The 22,774-nt window shown below is 46.7% G+C and overlaps 1 protein-coding gene across 12 annotated transcripts in view; it reads right to left on the reverse strand.

The window, feature by feature from the left end:
• Positions 1-2,226: 2,226 nt before the first annotated feature.
• Positions 2,227-22,774, reverse strand: part of LOC135920292 (neprilysin-1-like) — a 39,298-nt gene continuing 18,750 nt past the window's right edge. For 6 of the 12 annotated variants that reach the window (XM_065454490.2, XM_065454491.2, XM_065454489.2 and 3 more), the window contains 7 exons: positions 20,200-20,235; positions 19,696-19,725; positions 17,032-17,070; positions 15,091-15,171; positions 10,600-10,751; positions 4,804-5,088; positions 2,227-3,939 (listed from right to left, as the gene is read on the reverse strand). In XM_065454490.2, coding sequence (XP_065310562.1) covers positions 2,371-3,939; positions 4,804-5,088; positions 10,600-10,751; positions 15,091-15,171; positions 17,032-17,070; positions 19,696-19,725; positions 20,200-20,235 — 2,192 coding nt within the window. In that variant the 3' untranslated portion in view covers positions 2,227-2,370. The remainder of the gene's footprint in view (positions 3,940-4,803; positions 5,089-10,599; positions 10,752-15,090; positions 15,172-17,031; positions 17,071-19,695; positions 19,726-20,199; positions 20,236-22,774) is intronic. The other 6 variants (XM_065454492.2, XM_065454486.1, XM_065454482.2 and 3 more) reach the window with 3 other exon arrangements.

Here is a 22,774-nt window from a genome sequence, read left to right on the forward strand (position 1 = left end):
TACGCGAGAGGTCGAATATCTTCAATCGCCCACCGACTCCTCAAACAGGCCTCCGCATTCCCGGACGTTGAAATAGTGTGGACTCCAGGACACGAGTCCCTCCGTGGAAATCAGCGTGCGCACGCTGTAGCCCGAGCTCATGCCACCCGGGCGCCACAAGAGAGGGATACGGACGCATCCATGGAGCCCGTACCTTTACAATCCAACGCCATACTACAACACCACAGATTGAACAGACGACAATACCCACCTCCACACAAGACCCTCTCACGTGAAGACGCCGTAACATGGAGACAACTACAAACCAATACATACCCACATTTAAGCAGACTAACGCAATCCACCCTACACTATACTCATACAAATGTCCTTTTTGTAATGATTACGCCTCCCTATATCACACCACATGGGCGTGCCCCAACGTGAAGGCGGCCCCGCAAATACCCAACCCCACACCCGAGCAGTGGAAGGCCGTGCTGACTAGTTCGGACCCTCGTAACCAGCAACAACTGGTGCGGCGGGCCCGGGAGACAGCAAGAGCCGCAGGAGCCCTGGACTAAGGGCGCCTCCCGCACAAGCAGAAAGACATCTGCTTGTCCTTTCTTTTATTTTTTAAAATAAATGTTTCTCCTCCTCCTCCTCCACTTATCACCGCGTTCATCATCGTCATTGTTCCTGAAAGAGCTAGATCCCACTTGTTTATCAGTAAAGGCTGGTGAGCGGGTAGCCTCAGTCTATAGCCTTCCTATTTCAGCGTACCTCATAGCGGCTTTGACATACAGCAAGGTGGTGGTCGCTGTCAGCGAACTAGGAGCAGGAGCGACTGGATGCACGTTTCAGAATACGTGGGCAGGTACGTAACTTGCTAGTCTGTATTGCAGAGTCGAAAATGCGGTTGACTTCAGCATTTCAATTATCAGAGCACGCACGTGTAGTACCTTTGTTTTTATACAGTGGGGAGACTAACGGGGTGTCAGAATATTGAAAACGCTCGAATAACAAATAAAATATTGTCTTATTAGATTCGGTCCTCGAATAGAACAGTCCCTTTTCTATGTGGTTCACAAATTGAATAGTAACTGTTCAAAAAATCCGAATATTTTCGAAATAGATTTCGAATATTTGACGCCGTCGACTGTATACGATCACACATTAAACAAAAATGTCATAACTTTCATCACATCAACAGTGGACATTACGTACTAGAGCACACTGCTTTGCTTAACCAGATTTCTACCTACTAAACGCGATCACTCAATAAAATATAGTTTCAATCGGGCATTCCGCCATGGGAACTGTTTGCTACTATTTATATATGTAGCAGACGGCACGCATTACCGATTTAGTGATGAAGGTCTGTGCGTATACTGACTAGCACAACAAGGCTGCCTCTCTATAAGCTTTATATGATAATGTATGACCACGTATGATCTAAGGAGCACCCTAGCTGGCGAGCAAATTGCAAAGTTGTTCCTAACACTCCCTTTGTGCCTTTAATAAAGCAGGTTTTATAAGTGCAGCGTAATGGTTAACTTCCTGATGTGAGGAACAAGTTAAGGAAATTGTTTCATAGTAATGGCGAGAAGGTTGTACATAATTTGAAAGCTATTCGATATTCGATTCTATTCTGGCACTATTCGATCAAAATTCCATTAGGTCTCAAAAATTACTGTTCGCACGTCCCTAGAAACTAACAGTAAAATAAAAAAGTGACTGCAAAGTACATTTCTATCCCTCTACAACTCTCCCCACGCAGACATCAACTCTCGCACTTGCGACGGCTGCAAAGCGTTGGACAAATACTCAAGGACATTTTTTTATAAGCACAGTGATGACTTGAGCAGCAGAAACCTAGAAAAAAAGAAAAAAGTTCAGGAAAGGACGTATACTTCCATGAAATTATCAGTAAAGCGTGTTTCTATTTATTTTGCCTTTATTGTAGTATACGTATTTTGTTATTTCTCGGCAGTGCTGCGTGATAATATCAAGAAAAAATTGGCCCTAGATTTATTTGTTCTGTTTTGGATTTAGTCTGTATGCTTGGTTTTTGGTATGTATGCGTCTTAACGTGCAAAATTCAATTTTTTTTTTAGTTTGCAAACGTTGCAAAAGTACGGGGTTGCAGAATTTATGCTTGGCCCACGTTCGTAAATGACAGAGCAGTGGCAAATCTGTGAATCAACAGATAGAATATAATTTGTCGGCACAGAATAAAGTGCAACTCTATTAAAGGGTATAGGGCTGAAATTTATATACAACTGAGACCGCGCTAAAAACCCAAGTTTGATCAGAAGTGATGCAAACAACAGAAACATTGCTGATAACAAAAATCGACGAGTACTCTGAAGAGGCTTTTCGACATGCACTGGGCTAATGCACGTGGCAGCTGTTGATGGCCGCCATGGTGTCTCCCGCCTGGCAGCCGAAGATGTCGATGAACATGGGCGCATTGGCTGCCGCTAATAGGCCAGACGCGTAGGCTGTCTCAAAGTCCAGCGTGTTTCCGTCGCGCGGCGCGCCTTGTGCCGTGCACAGCGTCAGGCAGGCCCGTTTGTAGAGCATGGAGTTCGAAGAGACCAAGCGGGGCTTCTTCCGGCTGACTATGTCGCGGTCGTACCGGCGCTTGACCGCGTACGCTATGCGCAGCGATTCCATGACGCTGAACGCATGGTCGAATTGGTCGTCGTTCAGTTTTGCATGCAACTTGGCTGACTCGCGGGCGTAGCAGTCCTGGAACGCCGAGTAGACGGTCAACGTGCTGTTGCTCCAGCCAGCCGTTGCTCCTCCCTTCGTCCGTGCACCTCGGTCGACAATGAGTGAGAGGACTTTGCGGACCAGTTGAATTCCGAGCACGGCGACGTTGATGAACTTGTCATCTTCAACGTGTCGATAGAACATGGGAGGCACGGCGAACATAGGAGGCACCACGACCGCGAATTTCGCACTGTGCACCATCAGGTTGGTGCCGAGCAGCAGCTCCTCGAGGCCGAGGTCGTCGCTTCTATCCACCGACAGGAAGAGACAATTCTTGAGGTCGCGGACGTACAGATTGACCACGTTCGACACAAACCCCGCAGAGGTCACCTTCCTGCCGCTGCTGCACTGCACCGCCTGCTTCGTCATGCTGGCGCCGTAGAAGCGCACAAGGCGAATCCTGGCCAATTTTTCGAGCGCCGCCCGCCTGTCTTCATCGGCCATCCAGGTCCAGTTAGCCACTCGGCTTTTAATTTCTTCCGCTATGGTAGTCACATAAACGTCGACGATTTCTTCGATCCCCTTGTTGATCGATAACAGGCTGCTGAGGAGGTGAAGCCAGGTGTCTTCGAATGCCAGCCGCATCATTTGGTAACATGCATTTCTCACGGCGTAGGCATCGCGGTTATCGGACAGCATGTAATCCTGTTGTAAGACGCTCCTCGAGACAAGGGCCATGATGTAAAGAGCTCTTGCCGCTGACTTTGTATTTACCAGAACGTCGCTGAGCTCTCCACATATGGTGTTGATCCCCACCGTGATGATTGAAACATTTTCCGGAAGAGACAGCTCTTTTTGCAGCACCTCGATCCACGTCTTTCCTGGAAAACTCTGACACTCGATTTCTGACAGCCTCATTTCGGGCTCGCCGTCCTCTGTGACGTTTTTTCGATTCTTGTCCAGGCTGAGAACCTCTTCGACGACGGTGTCGCTAGCGTAGTCTTTGCCTATCACTTTGATGAAGCGGTTCATATACTCGTGGAAATTTTCTTTACGATCCGGTGTTGCGTAAATATGTAACGGGTAATACCTCCGAACCTTTAAACTCATGTTCCCTTTGTCGTCGATGACGCTGAATGCCAAGAGCGTGTGGAAGCGGTTCACTAAGGAAAGGCGAAGGACTTCGCGGAAGAACTGCATCGGGTTGGTCTCGGTGAGCCACTTCGATATGGAGATGTTCAAAGCCTGTAGGAATAAGCATCGACATTATAAAAACGGTGGTTTGTTAAAAAAAGGTAAGTCGGTACGATAGTGCATTGTTACCGCAAGTTTCATGGCACATATCTCGAAACCTGTGCGATCTTTAGAAATCCTTCCAAGTGGATATGCCTTGCAAGGTCACCATTGCAATTAAGAAATTGCAATGTATGGCGCAAATCAGGTAATTAAACAGTTGATTAGTTAATCTGTGTTAATTTTTCTGGCATGCACATTGATTGCTCGCGCGCGTAATGTCACTCACTTCGACTACTCCAGCTCAAGGTCTACAATTGCTCTGTCTACTACAGGTGATGTTCAAAAATTGTGCATTGTTTAAAAAAAAGCACCCTGTATGTGTATGGCAAACGTAAGCAAATAAATAAACATTTGTTAGTATGCAAGCTTCATTTTCTTTTAGCATTTTTGTATCAGTATCCCTGTGCGTGCCACACCTCGCCAGCGCAGCCTTAGCACCATAAAGTTGGGTCTGGATGAATGCTATAAGAAAGAGCAGTGCATCCATGGCCTTTACCTCAACCTACTCCTTGCACTTTATTTGAGTATAACCGGCAGGTGACTCAGTCAATTCTTGAACATGGCTGATTGATGGAAATATAAAATTTAAAGTAACACCGGGGCTAAGAAAAAAAGGACACTTTATCAAAGTGCTCCGGATTAATTTTGACAACGTAGAGTTCCTTAACCTACTCACGGTGCACGAACGTTTTTGCACTTCGTCCCAGCCTTGCCCTTCCCAATGGGGTCCGGCCAGTTTAATCGTCAAGACAGCCAATGACGAGGTCCCGCCAAACCTCAAGCGCGAACCGCGAACGAAGGTTAGTTCTTCACCTTGAATAGTTCGTCCGTGGAGGCCTGTATGTCGGCGTCTGCCTTGAGATACGTGATGCAGGAATTGTAGAAGATAGCCGCGTTCTGCATCAGCTCGTGGTTCTCGCCGTGGACGTGGGCCCGGACGAGCACCTCGTGGAGTGTTTCCGAGAAGTTTTTCGCCACGTCGATCATGAAGGAGGATGGGCGCTTCGTGTTGTTGATCCATCGACCGCACACGTGTCGGTAGAAGTCCGAGCACGGGTTCACGTTGTGATCCATCAGGCTCTCGGTAAATTCGACGACCTGCAAAGTGGCGTGACCACGGTTAATACGTTTCTTATGTCATCATCATCATCATCAGCCTAGTTACACCCACTGCAGGGCAAAGGCCTTTCCCATACTTCCCCAACTATCCCGATCATGTACTAATTGTGGCCATGTTGTCCCTGCAAACGTCTTAATGTCATCCGCCCACGTAACTTTCTGCCGCCCCCTGCTACGCTTTCCTTCCCTTGGAATCCAGTCCGTAACCCTTAGTGACCATCGGTTATCTTCCCTCCTCATTACATGTACGGTCCATGCCCATTTCTTTTTCTTGATTTCAACTAAGATGTCGTTTACCCGCGTTTGTTGCCTCACCCAATCTGCTCTTTTCTTATCCGTTAACGTTACACCCATCATTCTTCTTTCCATAGCTCGTTGCGTCGTCCTCAATTTCAGCAGAACCCTTTTCGTTAGCCACCAGGTTTGTGCCCCATATGTGAGTACTGGTAACACACAGCTGTTATACACTTTCCTTTTGAGGGATAGTGGCAACCTGCTGTTCATGATTTGAGAATGCCTGCCAAACGCACCCCAACCCATTTTTATTCTTCTGGTTACTTCAGTCTCATGATCCGGATCCGTGGTCACTACCTGCCCTAAGTGGATGTATTCCCTTACCACTTCCAGTGCTTCGCTACCCATCGTAAACTGCTGTTCCCTTCCGAGACTGTTAAACATTACTTTAGTTTTCTGCAGATTAATTTTCAGACCCACCCTTCTGCTTTGTCTCTCCAGGTCAGTGAGCATGCATTGCAATTGGTCTCCTGAGTTACTAAGCAAGGCAATATCATCAGCGAATCGCAAGTTACTAAGGTATTCTCCATTAACTTTTATCCCCAATTCTTCCCAATCCAGGTCTCTGAATACCTCCTGTAAACACGCTATGAATAGCATCGGAGAGATCGTATCTCCCTGCCTGACGTCTTTCTTTTTTGGGATTTTGTTTCTTTCTTTGTGGAGGACAACGGTGGCTGTGGAGCCGCTATGATATCTTCCAGTATTTTTACATATGGCTCATCTACACCCTGATTCCGTAATGCCTCCATGACTGCTGAGGTTTGACTGAATCAAACGCTTTCTCGTAATCAATGAAAGCTATATATAAGGGTTGGTTATATTCTGCACATTTCTCTATCGCTTGATTTATAGTGTGAATATGGCCTATTGTTGAGTAGCCTTTACGGAATCCTGCCTGGTCCTTTGGTTGACAGAAGTCTAAGGTGTTCCTGATTCTCTTTGCGATGACCTTAGTAAATACTTTGTAGGCAACGGACAGTAAGCTGATCGGCCTATAATTTTTCAAGTCTTTGGCGTCCCCTTTCTTATGGATTAGGATTATGTTAGCGTTCTTCCAAGATTCCGGTACGCTCGAGGTTATGACGCATTGCGTATACAGGGTGGCCAGTTTCTGAAGAACAATCTGACCACCCTCCTTCAACAAATCTGCTGTTACCTGATCCTCCCCAGCTGCCTTCCACCGTTGCATAGCTCCTAAGGCTTTCTTTACTTCTTCTGGCGTTACCTGTGGGATTTCGAATTCCTCTAGGCTATTCTCTCTTCCACTGTCGTCGTGGGTGCCACTGGTACTGTATAAATCTCTATAGAACTCCTAACAAAGCTGAGATGAAAAAAAAGAAGAAAACCTTTGAAAATGAATAATCATTTCTGCCATGTGCACCTTTCACAGCTTTCGCTCCTTTCTTTTCCAATATGAACTTAACACACTTACATCCATGCTAATTAGGAACTTGTAGTTGCAATCATCTTTTTGCAAGCCAACGCTAGTTATTGGCACAATCATTATGATAGCATTAACAAGCACAGGAAAAAGTTAACCTCGCATGACCCGCAAGTAACCACTGCTTTAAAGATGAACTTCTCAATTGTTTATTAAGGCACACATTAGGCATCACAAACACGAGAACAATTGTGTCGTTAGACTTAAAACAGAACAGGTGCAACATGCTTCCTTATATAAAGGCACTTTCAGGACACTTGCCCATTTCCAACGCACACAAGTAAACGCCGACAATGAAATCCCCCAAAACGCAAGATGTAGTCAAGAAAACAGCCCGATGTACTGCACAATTTGCGAGACTCAACAGTAAAAGTAAGATGAACTATTTTGTGCAAGTTATTATTATTCAAATAAGTTCGGCGCAAATGCTAAAGAGGGAACTATTTCGTTGTCCTCTTAAAAACAAATCTTGCAGATGAAACATTTGTCATGGTCAAAGAATCAAACTAGGGACCAACGCCTTATCGTGATGGTTGCTGCATATCGTCTGAGGAAAACCAGGAGGTTAGGGGGTGGCAGCACGGGGTCCAGGTGATCAACTTGACGCGCTGTACAAACGAATGAATGAATAACGCTTTGTTTGGCAACATGCTATGTGATCTGGCTTGTTGGCTTGAAGCTCTGAACGAAGAAATTATTCAAGTATGGCAGCGTTTATATTTGACAGCGTAGCAATTTCAAGAAATAAATTGCTACGACTGTCAAATATATCCCACATTGGATAACATTCCGCTCTTAAATTTAATGCCACTTCATCAGCGTCTGCGTATAGGTGGTGTTCAAATCAGGCCTACGGCGCATTCTATTTCGGATTAACAAATATTCGTGCAGAAGTCATCAACCCTGAAGTATGCGAATAGCCGAAACGGGTCATGAATGTCGGCGCGTACTCTTTCACGCATGGAAGAAAGAAACGAAATAGGAGAGGCCCTGTCGTCACATTTTTGAAACCGGAAATGCAGCCATGTTGGTGTGCCATCTCCCTTTGCCCCTCCAATCAGCTCGCCGGAGAAGATAGGCGCTACCTTTGAATTCACATTGCTACAAGCCGTCGGAAGTGTGTGCTGCCGACACGCATCAGAACAAAGCCTACAAAACTTCTGTAACAGCTTTGGTGAAGCAGACGCGCTCCTGTGCTTACGCTCCTAGGCTCATTGAGTGATTACTTGAGTGTTTCTGTTGCTGGCAGACAGTCACGCTCATAGACCCTAAACTTTTAAGCTTGCGCACCACGCTCCAAAGTCATCTTGTCTCGCGAACAGAATGTACTGCGAGAAAGAGACGGGCCGAGAAATACAATCTCACTTTTCAAAGGCTGAGACCAGCAGCGAGAGCTTCAGGAGCGTGGTTGCTGTGGCAACGTTGATGTTTGGGGTACCAGCCCCAGTGGTCCTTAGCGAAAAACAGCACGTGACTTGCGCCACGCTTTCTCCAACGCGTCAGTGCTGGCCGGGATCTTTCATACGCTTTCCTTCTTTCCGTATACTCTCACGCTGCGTCATCTGGCAGCGCCGCCGCGAAGTCCGGGCATGCCTAGTGGCATGTGGGAAGACTTGTGGTTTATCATGTGCCGCGTTCTTTATTACTCGTCAGTCTAACGCAGACGAAATCACTGAACGCCGCTGGTCCGATTGTTTCTTGTTCGAGCGCTGGCTATAGAGGGCGCGGAGCTGCGTGCTTCGGCGGCACTTCGTTATCGTCGATTAAACGCCGATGGCTCGCCATAGGCACATACCCAGTTGGTGCGAAAGAGCACTGAAGAGCGGCACACACAAAGTGGCCCCTCGAACGCCTACACAGCGGCAAGTACCCAGTGGCAGGTACCCAGTGGCGCATAGCCACGGGAACCGCTCGTTTTGACTGCGCCAATTTCGCGATCGGCCCTCATTTTGAGTCTGCACTATCTTCGGAATTGACCCATATGTTTGGTTAGGTTAGATAGCCGGAAAGAAACTGGTCTTACGATGCCAAGAATGCTATTCGCATTTGCGCCAATGTGGTAGGCGGTGCCTTCTTGTACTGCAAGACGGAGCCAGAAGCAAACACTTCATGATCGCCATGTTTAGACATATCGGAGTCCCTTCCACAGCTAGATAAACAAAAAAAAGGGTTAAAGGCGCAGTTGTAGTTGACCACGCTAGCGGTAGGCCAACAGCGTGGTCACAGTCGAGTACTTTATATATGTATGTATATATATATATATATATATATATATATATATATATATATATATATATATATATATATATATATATATATATATATATATATATATTAGTCGTAGAAGCTGCACCACAGGCTTTTCGCAATAAAAGGAGCACACTAAGCAAGTATGAAGTTTGGAAAGCACTAAGATATCTTGGCGCGTCCAAGTTAGGCTGAACTAGAAACTTAAAAAAAAAGGAATTCAGAAGCACCAGAACGACATACGGAAGGGCAATGTAAGCTTGGACGCTTTGACGGACTATCACGTGTTTTCTAACACCATTGACTGGGATTCTACTGACGTAATCACTACGGAGAAGCGTCTATCTTCACGTCTGCTCTTAGAGTCTTCAATTATTCGATCGATAACGCACGCATCAGACCGGACGCAGGTCAATCTTCGGGAAATATCCACGTGCACCATGCGCCACGTAGCACGTAAATAATCGGACCATCTCACACTCCTCTTCATTGTGAAGAAACCTGTAGCGGCCCCGAACCATCAGTTTCTTTCCCTTAATCGTTTGTTTGTTTCCTTTTAACTTTATCGACTGCTGCTTTTATTTTTACCGTGTATCACCCTCGCCTGACCAGTTTTTTTTTTTTTAACATTGGGCTATGATGATTGGGTTACTAATATAGAAATATGCAAAATCGCCAAGCTTGTTTTTACAGCGAAGCTGTATATGACTAGCCAATTCGTCCGTCCATCCGTCCGTCCGCCCTTAACCTGTACGCCGAAAACTCATCCGGAGCAACCTCATCCGCATGCGCGAAAAAAACAAAGAGAAAGAGAGGAGCGCGATTGGCTGCGCCAGTAGTGACATCGCTGCTCTCCGTCGAAACCGAGCCGACCGAGCGCCCGCGCAGCAGTTTCTATTTGGCTCCGAAATGGGCAGGCCAAGCGTCATACGTACTCCTGAGGAGCAGGCGGCTTTCGATCAGCAACGCCGCGAACTGAAACGCGGGAACGAGCTCGTCTACGACGTGCCGATGCTGCAACCCGGGCACAAGAATAGGCTCGTGCAGCCGAGCGCAAGCAGCTACTGCGTACCGACGATCGGGCAGCCTATCAAACCGTCGTTTATTGAACCGTTGATGTTAACCCGGTGATAGACACCAGTGCCGCATGCGTTCCAGCTTCGCTGGTTAACCATCTGTACAGAATGCTTGGGCGGTGATTTTCATAGGACGCTTGCATTTGCTAGCCTGACTTTCTGAGTGTATGTATTTAATTATTTTTTATTGTTCTCGCGTGTCGCTAAGCCACAGCGATCTCGCAGCGAACCAGTGTACCAAGGCGTCATGAACCATAGGCCTCTTGGGTAGCAAAACCGAAACTGACGCGTGGCAATAGGTAAATTATTTAGGATACTTTGGCGCTTGCCGAGAATTTCTTTTTTTGTTTAGGGTTTAAAGTGTCTTTGAGCTTCATTTGAGGTAACGGAATGGAAAATGTCACATCAGATAATCCTTTGAAGGGTCACCTCGTGGCACTCCTGTCCCACGCAGGGCAGGTTCCTAGTGGCCTGCCTTGTACCGCCCACGGCATGGACGAACACAGACATGGCTATGATGCAGCCGATGCATATGAGGATGCCGACCGCAACGAGGCGTTTCTTGAAGACATTCATCCCATCTGGAAGAAAGGCACTTTCATGTCGGGTTTACTTGGTTTATTTATTTATTTATAGTGCGATCTCAGATATCATAGCAGGGTGGTACATAACAAATTGTCACACAGAATGAAGCATAATATAAAAGAAACAAACACTAAAAATGAATCAACAACCGAATTTTTCAAAGCCATTGAGGCACCATAAAATCAGACATAGCACAGCAGATAAAAAAAATTATCAAACTACGTCAGCCTTGGGCCACAACATCATCGGAATGGCTGTTCCATTCAGCAATTGTGTTCGTTCTAGGCACGAGAAAACCATAAATAACACTGCAGATAAAAAATAAGAACATACTTTAAGTTTTTCTAAAACGACGACAATGAATCTTGGCTCACATTATCATCATAAAGGAGATTCTATTAAACAGTGGTGATGGGGCATCGTTTCCTTATACCTTCCGAGTTGTTCAGATGTGGTTCAGTCGTTATGGTTAAGAAGCTACATATATTTTATTACTTGAAATATATTTGCATGTGGACTTTAAATGTATGAACACTATTGTTTCTATGTTACTTCTATGCTTCTATCAATACAGCATTTCACATGTCATGCGTGTTCGTGAAAAGCATTTATATTTATTGCACCCTTGTAGCAGATTGTATGGTGCATGTCTTTCTTTTCTCTGTTTATTTCACGTTCTTTCTTCTTTTTTGCCGCGTTGTGCCAGTTGTCCGTGTGAAATCACAATGGGGCTTCTTCCAGGGCGAGATTAGGAAAACCACAAGAAGGGAACGGGTAAGTCCAGTGCTTCGTTCTTTTGCCGCTTGTTTACTGTGTGCGCGTCTGTCTCACTGGTTTTCCTATTAATTCACCAGTCGCTTCACAAAACAGTAACATGCACGGCCCGGTTCTGTGCACCGACAGATGCACCACCCACGTTGTTGCAGAGGCCGATTCTATGATTTGCCGCTAATATTGTGTAACATGTCGTGCTTTTTTCTTTTTATTAAAAGTGAAGGTTTTCCTTGCGAACCTCGCCGGGTTTTTTGACTGGCTGTCCTATTTCCTGGCTGTTCCGTTTACGAATATGCCGACGAGTCACCGCGACTGCGGTGCGGGGGATCGAATGGAAACAAAAAAGAACCAGAAAACACCTTCGTGCATCCGCGGCTGCACGCTAATGAGACTAAAGGAACATAAATACTAAAGGTACATCAACTTAGCGTCGAGCAGGTGAACAGGAATCTAGATATCCCCGTCAGTGATTGCCCCTCTAAAGCTTGTGCCGCAGAATTCAGACGCTGTGAAGTGCTGAAAAAACACAATGACCAGTTGGTTCGGGAGATAATTGAGGGATTAATTTCCCGTGAAAGGAGGGGTCCGTAACGGCCATCATCCTGTCGCTGTTGTATATAATAGTGTTTGTCAGCGCCTCCGCAGGCACCTCATCAGACACTTTCGGAATTTTTTGTTTATATACATTCCAGGCTAAGAAAACTGGGAGTTTCACCCGAAGGCGAAGCACCGAAGGCGATAGGAAGGTTTAGCTTTGCACTCGAGCTTCTCGCACGGTATTCAAACACTACGCAGAGGGGACATAGTGCGACGCAGCAGGCGGGACAACTGCTGCTGCGCAGTACAAACCGGGCCCTGACAGGTGCACCGGGCACGGGCGATATGAGGAACAGCGGCGTTGCAGGCGTCACATCACCTCGATGGTGCGCAATAAGAGAGCGGCGGAAAAACGTCGCTGTTTGTGAGCGTTCCACTCAGACAGGCACCATGGTGTGGCATGCACACAGTTCCTCAGCAGGAACGTTAGGGTGAGTCCGCGCACGCTTCTTGCCAGCAGTTGAAGCCATACGCTGCTCCACCAGCTCCTCCGGCAGAGCTGATTAAGCAGAACGTGACGGTGCGTACCATGGTGCGTACGAACATCACCGGCATGACGTCACTAAAGGAGCAAGCTAGTTTTTTAGCACACCGCGAGATGGCACCACATTGCAATTATCAGTAATTATTTGAGCTTTGTGCTCTAACTATCTACGGTAATGACGCAGTTTCGCCACATAGATTCTTCTCCGCTTCGAATTAGCCTAAGACGCCTAGTTTGCGGCTACAGCTTCGCTTACAATGGCGCTAAGCGCAGCAGAAAGACAGCGACGTCGACGGGCGAATGTCATGGAATGGACCTCAGTGAATCAGCGAGAGACAGGCTTGCGGGAAGCACGAACGTATTCGGGCGTATACCAGGCGTGCACTATCAACTGTGCCTCTCGTATTCGTGAAGCTGAGCGCGTGTGCAAGGTTAAGGCTGGCGTTGCAGAAGTCGCGGGGCGCCGTAGCGCTGAGCTTAGCGTCACTAGTTGGTGGCTGGGCGTGATTATATTTCTTTATAGAGTTTTCAGAGCGCAGCTCCTAGGCGCCCGTTCCATCGTTTAGCGTCGGCGTCCTCGGCATAACCGAGTGAACGAGCCCAGAGAATGATGAAAGAGCGAATGCGGAGCGCAGTGTGAAATGAAAGATGGCGATAGCGAAGATATAGCTCAAGGAGGAAAGTGGAGGAGGAGGGAGCAGCAGAACCTTGAGGCGGACAACAGAGGAGCGGATGGCGAAAGCTTTGCAAGAAGAGCGTACAGTGTCGCGCAAGACAGGCTCTGTGGTGACGACCACTACGACATCGCACCAGAGTAGCGCGCCGTCGTCTGTTCAACGATAGCATGCGGCTCCGTATATGGAAATAAAGCGCTGCGTGATCGGAGGTCTTTCTGCGGCGGCTGCTGTAAATCGCGCCCGCGCGTCACCCACGCGCTGCCTCTATAGGGATCTCACGATTAGCAAAGCAGTCGCGCGACACTTTTCTTCGTTTGCAACGTGCCGCATTAGACAGATCGTCCACGCCAGCTAATATATCGCGAAATGAAAACACGTATAGAGCTGCGCTCAAATTTCGCATAAGCGAGTATCGTAGACGTCGGTGAATTTTTATTTTACCATTTGTAATAACGCGTCACTATTTCGTATTATTGACGGCGCCTTCAGGACATCAAAGCGTCAACAAGGACACCAAAGCTAGAACCGCGCACTGGTTCATAGGTTGAGACTCGCCGAGGCCCCAACCTACGGTTCGCCCTGCTTCCAGCTTTGATCCCCCCCCCCCCCCCCCACCGCACGCCCCCTGGGTGCATTGGAGTTTCTGCGCCACCCGCTTTATTATCTCAGCTGCTCTCTCGAGGCCTGCGTTTGCCGATTACATGTGTCCTCCTTGAGCAGTACTTGAAGGAAATCCAACCTATCATTGCGACGAAAAAAGCACCCCGCGAAAAAAAAAGGGCATCGCGACTTCGGCAACACCAGTGAGAACATTGCAAGCGCGTCGCCAGTTACCAGGCTGCCCAAGACAGTTCCTAGCCGGACCAAAATGCTCCTACCTTCGGCGAAATGGCTCGGAAACAGCACGCCACGCGCTCAGCTAAGCCGCAAGAAAGCCGCCGACAAGCATGTAGTGTGCCTTCTGCGGTATCGGACCGCGAGTTCGCGAAGTTATTTGTGGACAACCCGTTCGGATTCGCCTGTATAGTTTGCGAACGCCTGGGGTTTCTGGCGGAATTGCGCTGTGTTCTGGTGCGTGTAATGCAATGTCTCTGGGGGATGTTTTCTGGTCGCTCCAATGATACTGGCAGGTGACTTTAATGTTGACATATCGAAGCCAAGTCGCCGTTGGCTCATCGAATACATGGACAATATACTCAACCTGCATCTCGGACCAACCCCAAGGTCTACGCGGCACGTTCAAAGAACATGTATTGCGGCCATCTTTGCGTGGCATTTACCATCCTCTGTGTCCAGGTGCTGCATCAATTCCTTCAGCTAGCACGAGGGGTTGCTGATAGTCGTCAACGCTAGTCTTCGGGAAGGGGTAGATGTGGCACTAGGCGTCAACGTCGGCGCATCTACATCAAAGGCTGGCATGCCGGCCCAATCGCAATACTGGCAGAAACTGTGCAACTGCTGCTACTTCTATGAAGACACGTTTCACTTTCGTGTTACGACCGATTCCTGTGAAATAGAGATCAACCAAATTGTTACGTGCCTCTCTGGAGGCATTCTCATTCTCCACATGTAGACTGCGCATGCGCAGTCGATATTGCGACAGCACGGCGACGGCGGTGACCACATGGACGTGCCTCGGGTGTCCGTATAATCGCTGTCACAATAATGATACGTACCCTTTCGGGTATACGTTGTCTCCCTACAGTAGCCGTCGCATTCATGTAAACGCGGCTTCTGTTCCTTTCTATTCCCTCTGTTTCCTTGTAGCCCTAATATCGAAGCGGTCGAAGCGTTCGCACTTACCAGTTTTACTGGCCACAGGACTACCAGTCGTGTGGCCTCCAGGAGGCGGCATTTCAGCCACCGGTGGGTCTTTCCTGGCATCTGTTAAAAGAGAGTGAAAGAGGGACGCAGGCAAGTGTCAGCCATGCAGGTTCCCGCAAAAATTACTAGAGGAAGCTTTGGCGTTTTCATCGCTGTGATCCCGACGCTAGAGTTTATAGTAGTTGCAAGTGTGGCGGTTCAGCCCGCATGAGAATGATGGGTAGCACACGGATTTGGCCTAAACTTGGTCGTTTTCGCTTCAGACGGCTTTGTGACCGGGCCAGTTTATTGTTTTCAACCGAATATTGCGCTGTAAATGCAACTATTCGCGATGATATTTTGCATGCGCGCAGAAATTTATTGCGTTCATGCGTTTAGAAAAAATATATATAATTGCTTGGTGAACGCGTAATAAAAAAGCGCAAGAACATCCGAAGCCGCAATCCCTGCGATTAGACAAACCCACGCACCAGCTGTCATACCCGTGGGCGCTGAATGAGCGCAGCACCACAGTTGCGTCTAATAATTTTTGTAGCGAGTTTTACAGGGGTCGCCAGTTACCAGGCATTAGACATGCCCGGGAATTACGTACACTTGAGGACAATTCTCGTCGGCACTGAAGGGGAAGGGCTGGCGATTCTGCACAGGTGTTACTCAGCTAAGTAGTCCAGCAGCGTTTCAGAGCGCTTTCGGTTTCTCAGAACGGAAACTGGGTGGGCGCGTGTGGTTTCCACGTGCTATAGGTTTACAACTCTCGAGCGGACCAAGTCGGGTTGGTGACGCTTGTCCTTGTCAGTGCCAGCAGTGGCGAGGGTGTCCATACAACTACGTTTTTATTTTCGTCCGATTTGCAACAAGAGAGCTGCAGTGATTGCCTGGCTGACATGGGCACCAATCAATATAGAGGTACGACCTACAATGGAGGTAGAACCACGACAAAAACGAAACCATCTTTATGTTTATGACAATGCAACAAAAAGTAAGAATGTCCAACCGGAAAATTGGGCATTCTGAAAATGAAATCTCCTTTATTAATTGTTATTTTGTAACAAAACAAGTAAGAGTCAGGCCATTTAACACTCCCGACTAGGTCAAATCGGGACTGTCCCGCTAAATTAGGGTTGGTTAGCAACCCACCGTGTGATACTCGTAGTTTCGCATGTGCCCAGACGCAGGAGTGAACAGCAGGAAAGCAATTCAAATGTAACATGGCGATTGTGTTTCCGCCTTATTTTACTGTTATAATTAAGGTATTTACGTTTGCCTCTTGTCCAGCCCAAAGTAAAGCAGTATATATAGAACGGGTGGGCGTTTCTTCAGAAGCGCTCTTACTTGTGCGTGATTTGCCTCCGTAACTTTCTTTTCGTTGCCACAGAAATACGTCGGTTTGTTCACCGTCAACACACACGACCTTCACTCATTTTTTTCGGACATCGTTCGGCCCATCAGCGTTTCGGAGAGTCGCGAGCCGCTGGTTGTGCGCAGTGCTCGTTTCTGGACGCCAAGAAATGTTTCGGCTGTTCCGAAGCTCGCGTTAACAGCGACACACGTCGTATATGGGAGCTTGCAGCGGGCACGCTCAGCGAACGAGGCCTGTTGGCGGCATCGGCGAGGAGTGTCGTCGGCTGCGCTAGAGAAAACCACGCACTGACTCATACGCGACAGCTGTGGACACCTCTGGCTGTCCATCGCCGGCGGCGCGTTACGAGCTTTTCCATCAACGTCGGCTTGCCAGCTTCCCTTAACCCCGAGCCCCGCGTGCAGTGTTGGCCGCGAGGGCAGCCAATATAACGAAGTAGTGGATATAACGATCTAAATTCGACTCCTCCTTTAACTAAGTTATAAAAACTGCATAAATAAATTTACGAAACACCCATGAGGTATACACAACAGTGTTTCACGGTTAAAGCCGGGGCTTACCGTGAGGCGACGCTTCAGCTTGTTCTCCTTTCTTGGCATCTGCAGTTTATAACACGCTCGTGAGAGAGACCCACGCATGCTGCGCGCAATAGTTTAGACGAAACAGGTCCCGTAAGCTCTTACGATACAGCTCTTCGTAAGAGAAAATTCAGCCAATCCTGGTGCTGGGCACATTAGCGAAGGCGGCCGACCGATGGTAAACAGCACTGACGGACGAAAGGCTGTGCGCATTCGGACCCAGAATTCATCGGCGTTGCTACTTCTTTGAGTTGATAAAAAAAAGGCTTGTTGGTGCATTTTTGGTGCGCCGCCCTGGGGTATACGGCACGAGAAGCTACGCGCGAGCGCGTCATTATGGCGTCTTGGAACACCGAAAATCATCAGCCGAATTAGGCACAAGTATTCGGTAGAAATATTACTCCAATGTCGGATGAAGTAAGACACGTATTCTACGTTGCCGTGCACTTGACTAATAACGCGAAAAACTACACGAAGGCCAATCGGGCTGATAGTAACGCAATTGAATTCCGGGAGTTTACGAGCCAGAACCACGATTTGATTATGCGGCATACCGTAGTGGGGGACTCTGGAATAATTTGGAACACCAGGGGATCTTTAACACGCCCTCGATGCACCGGACACGGGCGATTTCGCATAATTCGCTCCCATCGAAATGCGGCCGCTGCGGCCGGGATCCGGTCCGGCAACCTGGTGCTTAGCGCGACACCGTAGCCGCTGCAGTGGGTGGTAGTGATATGGCAAGAAAAAAAAAATGAAGCCTATTTGGGTAGAGGTGTTAGGAAACTATCAAATAATTTATTATATCCGAAAAGCCTCCAAACGCCGATGGCGGACACTTAGAGTTTCTTATTAAAATCACTAAAGGGAATAAATTTTGCACTGAGCTACTCCAATTTTCATGGGTCATCTTCGCGTCTATGGTTTCATTCATTATTGTAGTGTTATTACGTCTTATCTTTCAAAATTTCCAAAGAATCCTACTTGAAGCGCATAGAGACGGTAAGTCTCTATGGGCACGAATAATAATAGCGAATGGCTACATTAGTAAGCCTATATTTTATTGAATATGATGCAATTGTACAGTCGCATCGTCGTTAAAAGCCAGAAGGGTGAAGTTCTGGCAAATCCGCGTGTAAACCATCACTGCCGTGTTGACTGAACAACTCATTGTAATTTCAGCTCCTGCAAACTCTAGATCCAGATTTCATTTTGGTGATTTTTGTTATAAACTCTATGAGAGGAATGTGGTTGTCAAAGAGAGCCTAATGATATAGCAGTTGCACAAACAATCATAATAGTGCAGCCCATCGAGCTCAAGCAATTAAGGTGTATTTTTTTCTTTTTTTGCAAAGTGAGCCAAATCACGAAACTGAATTCAACTAAGCAACCAAGCAAGCTGCTTGTATTCGAAACTTTACATTCACAAGTATCGTTTGGAGACTCAGGCATATAAAAATGAGCCAATTTAGGCTGCGAAAACGTGCTACAGAAACGTGTTTGCCATTGATAATTAAGGACTTCACTGTTCTTTTTTTTTTCTCTCTATTTCACTTGTGATGAACTTGGCTCACTCTGAAAAAAAATCTCCTCTTGCGGGCATGACGTCTCGATTATTTCCACCGCACGAAGGCAATGGAACAAATGGACAGACCAAAATACACGCAGAGCAGCGTCGTCCAGACTGAGGACTTGGGTATCGTAAAAATTACATAACAGCTGGACAAGGCATCATGATAGCAGAATATCCTTTCACCGATAAACACTACACGTCATCGATAGCAGAATGTAAACTGATTATAGCTGCCTATCGCCTTGAATTATTATTAAATAAATTTTATCATCCTGTCTGCTTGTTTGGTCTTACAGCCGCGCTTCACAAATAATAAAGGTTTTCTGCATTGTGAATGCATTATGCTCTAGGATCCTGTCTTCGCGCTCTGAAATAAACCTAGCGCTTAGCTCACGATCGTTGTATCTCGTACGACTGCAGGCTTTCTTTTTTTTTTTTCTACAGCGAAGCTGTTAGCCACTCGGTGGTCGGCATTTCTTGTGTCCGTCCGTGAACAAAAATGATCCTCTTCAGCAATGGTTCATACCCCCCTAAGCAAGCAAAAATGCAATTGCTTATCTCCCTCGTAATGCAGAGGCTGCAAGTGCTCCGCAAAGTGAAGCGAACAGTGCGTACATTCATTTGAATCACGCATACAACGTACAGAACAGCGTACATTTCAATAAAAAAACCAGCTCAAAACAGGCATATCATCAGCAGCGGTGGCTCATACCCCCGTAGGGCAGATGCTACAAGCGCTCCGCAAAGTGAAGCGAACAGTGCATAGATTCATTAAAATCGCTAATACGACACACAGAACAGCGTACGTTTCAGTAATTAACGAGCTCAAAACAAGCATCAGAGATCAATCAAGCATTGCGCACCCCCGCTCAGCAGGTGTAGCCGTGGTTCTGCGACAGCTTCGCTGGAGATCCACTTTCGCAAGGACTGGATGGCGGGCCACTTTCTTCCTCGAGATTTTAACTAAGAATCAGTGGTACATATATTACCCAGTCGAGGCAGTCGAGTCACCTACAGAAATTTGACTGACTCTACTTGCACAGAGAGATAAAAGTAAAGACATGAAAGCTTACCAGAGGATATATCCGGTTCGTTACGGCGTTCTAGGAAAGGGAGATATGCAAGATGAGAGAGAAGAAAGGAAACAATTAACAATAGAAAGCTATCTGCGGGGATACTGTGACAAAGTCTCTCGAGTCGCACATAGTCGCACACAGTGTCAAGGCCACGTGCGCAGACACACACACTGCGCTGTGTCAGCCAGCCACAATTTATCGCACAACCCAGCATCATTTATTTATATAACGCTGCGGCGCCTTTTTGGGTACTCGCGCTGATTTCCCTGTAGGTCAGTGCCCGAAAATTGTGGTTTCTGTGAGTGGGCGATAGACCAGTTGGTTTTCAGTGAGTAAGTGAGCGTTCCTCTTTTCTGGTTAAAACGAGGGCATTCAGTTGCCGTCGACGTTCCCAGCCGCTCGCTCGGATCAGTCAGCTGGCGCTCTATTAAAACTGACAAATTTTCCTCATTTAGAGTAACAGGAAAACCGATATTACTCTGCCGAGTCCAGGAAACTTACCGGCACCTTCCCTGGACTTCTTGGGAGTTTTTGTTTCTGCAATATCAGACACGTGTGTTATGCTTCTATTGGCTAGAATTCTGCAGATTCGCTGCCGACGTAAATGCCAATTAAGTCTGAATAAAGTGTTCACACTTTCGCTAAGCTTCATTGGCATAACGATAGCCCGCGTACTGCATTTGCAAAGAACCCCGTACGCCAAACAGCTGCTGTACCTACAAATTCTTATCGGTTGATGCTATCCACCCCCCGCCGGGGATGCTTCCTTAACTATTCACTTACACGAGGCACTGCAATCCGTTACGACGTCATCCAGTCATGCGCAGCTAGTCCTTTTAGGTGACTTTAATCTTCCTGTCGTAAGAAGCCAACAAACACTGACACCAAGGACAACATAGGGGGAATTACTTGTGCTTAATAAACGAAATAAAGAAACGATAAATTAATGGAAGTGAAAGTGGATGAAAAAACAACTTGCCGCAGGTGGGGAACGATCTCACAACCTTCGCATTTCGCGTGCGATGCTCTACCAATTGAGCTACCGCTGCGCCGCACAGTAGACACCAACTGGACGCGTTCTAAAAATAAGATAATTGAAATCGCTGAAACTTAGATACCAACTATCACGGTAACCGAGTGACATTCGTCCCCATGGTTCAACAAGACATTAAAACGACTCAACAGTAAGAAGAAGATTATTTCGAAAAGCCAGACATTCCGATACGACTCCTGCCTGGGAAAAATATCACGTTAGTGAAAAGGCATTTGATTCTTTGGCCGCAGCAGCTAAGCTAACCTTTTACTTAACAACGCTCCCTAGCATGCTCCAAAACAATCCCAAACTATTCTGCAGATACATTCACCCAAATAACTATAGACCATTATTACTATATAATGACGACAATAACTGTTCCTGGCCCTAACGCATCTGAAGTATTAAACTCTGTCTTCTCTTCCGTGTTCACTTCTGAACCTAACACTGACCTCCCAGACTGTCCTTACCTCAACCACCCAACCATGCCAGACATAACATTTGAGGCATACGGTATCACCAAGTTAATAAAATCCCACAATATAACATATTCGGCCTGTATAGATGGAATCAATTCCAAGGTGCTTAAGATTTAAACACTGCGTACATCTCTAGTGTATTTTTGTGTCACATCTTTCAGTTATCATTATCATTTGGAGTGGTACCGCAAGACTGGTAAATACGTAAGATAATTCCGATGCCAAAAAAGAATCATCGTTACCGTGCCACAATTACCATCCAATTTCCCTCATCAGTGTTTATTCCAAACTAAAGAAGCACAATCTATTGTCATATTGTAAGGTATCTAACATCCGCTATTTTTTTCAATCTTAATCAACATTAGCGTAAGCTCTTGGGCCAGTTGGTGCATGATGAACTTGAAAAAGGGGACATACCAGCGAAACACGAAAAAGGACGCGCACACAAGGAAAAGGCGTTAGACACGGACGAACACAGAACTTTCAACTGTACTTTATTGGAATTCACATTGATGCACATAACCTCCGACGCATGCGCATCTTCAAATCCTCCCAAGACATGTGCATAGATAACACCTCGAAAGTACATTACCGCGCGAAAACAGCCGACGCATGCGTAACTTCTACTCCTCCCAAGAGCCGTGCATCAATGTCAGTTTTTTATTAATAATCGTTTACCTACCCGACAGGTAAGCACGTTCCTTGTTTGTTAAACACAAAGACGTATCACTGACACAATTTCCTTTATCATTTCCAATGTGAAAAGCTTCTAAGATTTCGCGTTCGTATGTTCGTTTGTATGTTCGCGCTATGTTCGTTTTCTCTCCGTAACACAGGCTCTGAGCGTCCGACGAGCAGTGAAGTTAGTAAGTGGAATGTTTTCTAAATTATAATGTGGGGCAATGTTGTCTTGTCTGATAACTGTGTTATATTGATACATAGTGTGGCACGGAATCGCAAATGATTCTGTGAAAAGGATTCACATCGGTTGCTATGCATTACGCCTGTGTGCTGGCCATAGTACTTTTCATCATTGAAACGTGTTTTATTAGGTCTGTTATATTGGTTGCATTATTCAAGACGAATAAAAGTGAAGTTGATTTCGAAGGCTCTTTGGCAGTGTCATTTATTTCCATCCTATTCGCTCACCTTCCTAAGGAAGCTACTGGAGCAATTGCCGTCAATAACAGCCTAATTACGTTCACATTAAGACACACGCCACTCCTAATGGTTAAAGGACACCCTGGCGTTTCAGCTGAGGCGAGTGGCGAGCTCTCCTCAGCCTCAAAAGAAAAAATAACTGCTGTCGTAGCGGCCGTAATGCCGGACGCTAAAGAAATTCAAACATTCGCGTCAAGCAGCGTAAGATCTTGACGTCACTGCCAGTTCCGGTTGTGACGTAAATTCTTTTTTTTTCATTTTTTGTTCCTGTTAGTTGTCCCCACGATGCGTAGATGGTGACGGAATTACAACGAGCACCATTTTCTAGACATGTGGGCTACAATGGAAGCTTCGCTATGAGTTTACATATACCTTGGCGTAGTTACGTGTTCGCAGTGCCGCG

The sequence above is a fragment of the Dermacentor albipictus genome, chromosome 10 (genome assembly GCF_038994185.2).
Source record: "Dermacentor albipictus isolate Rhodes 1998 colony chromosome 10, USDA_Dalb.pri_finalv2, whole genome shotgun sequence".
NCBI lineage: Eukaryota > Metazoa > Arthropoda > Arachnida > Ixodida > Ixodidae > Dermacentor > Dermacentor albipictus.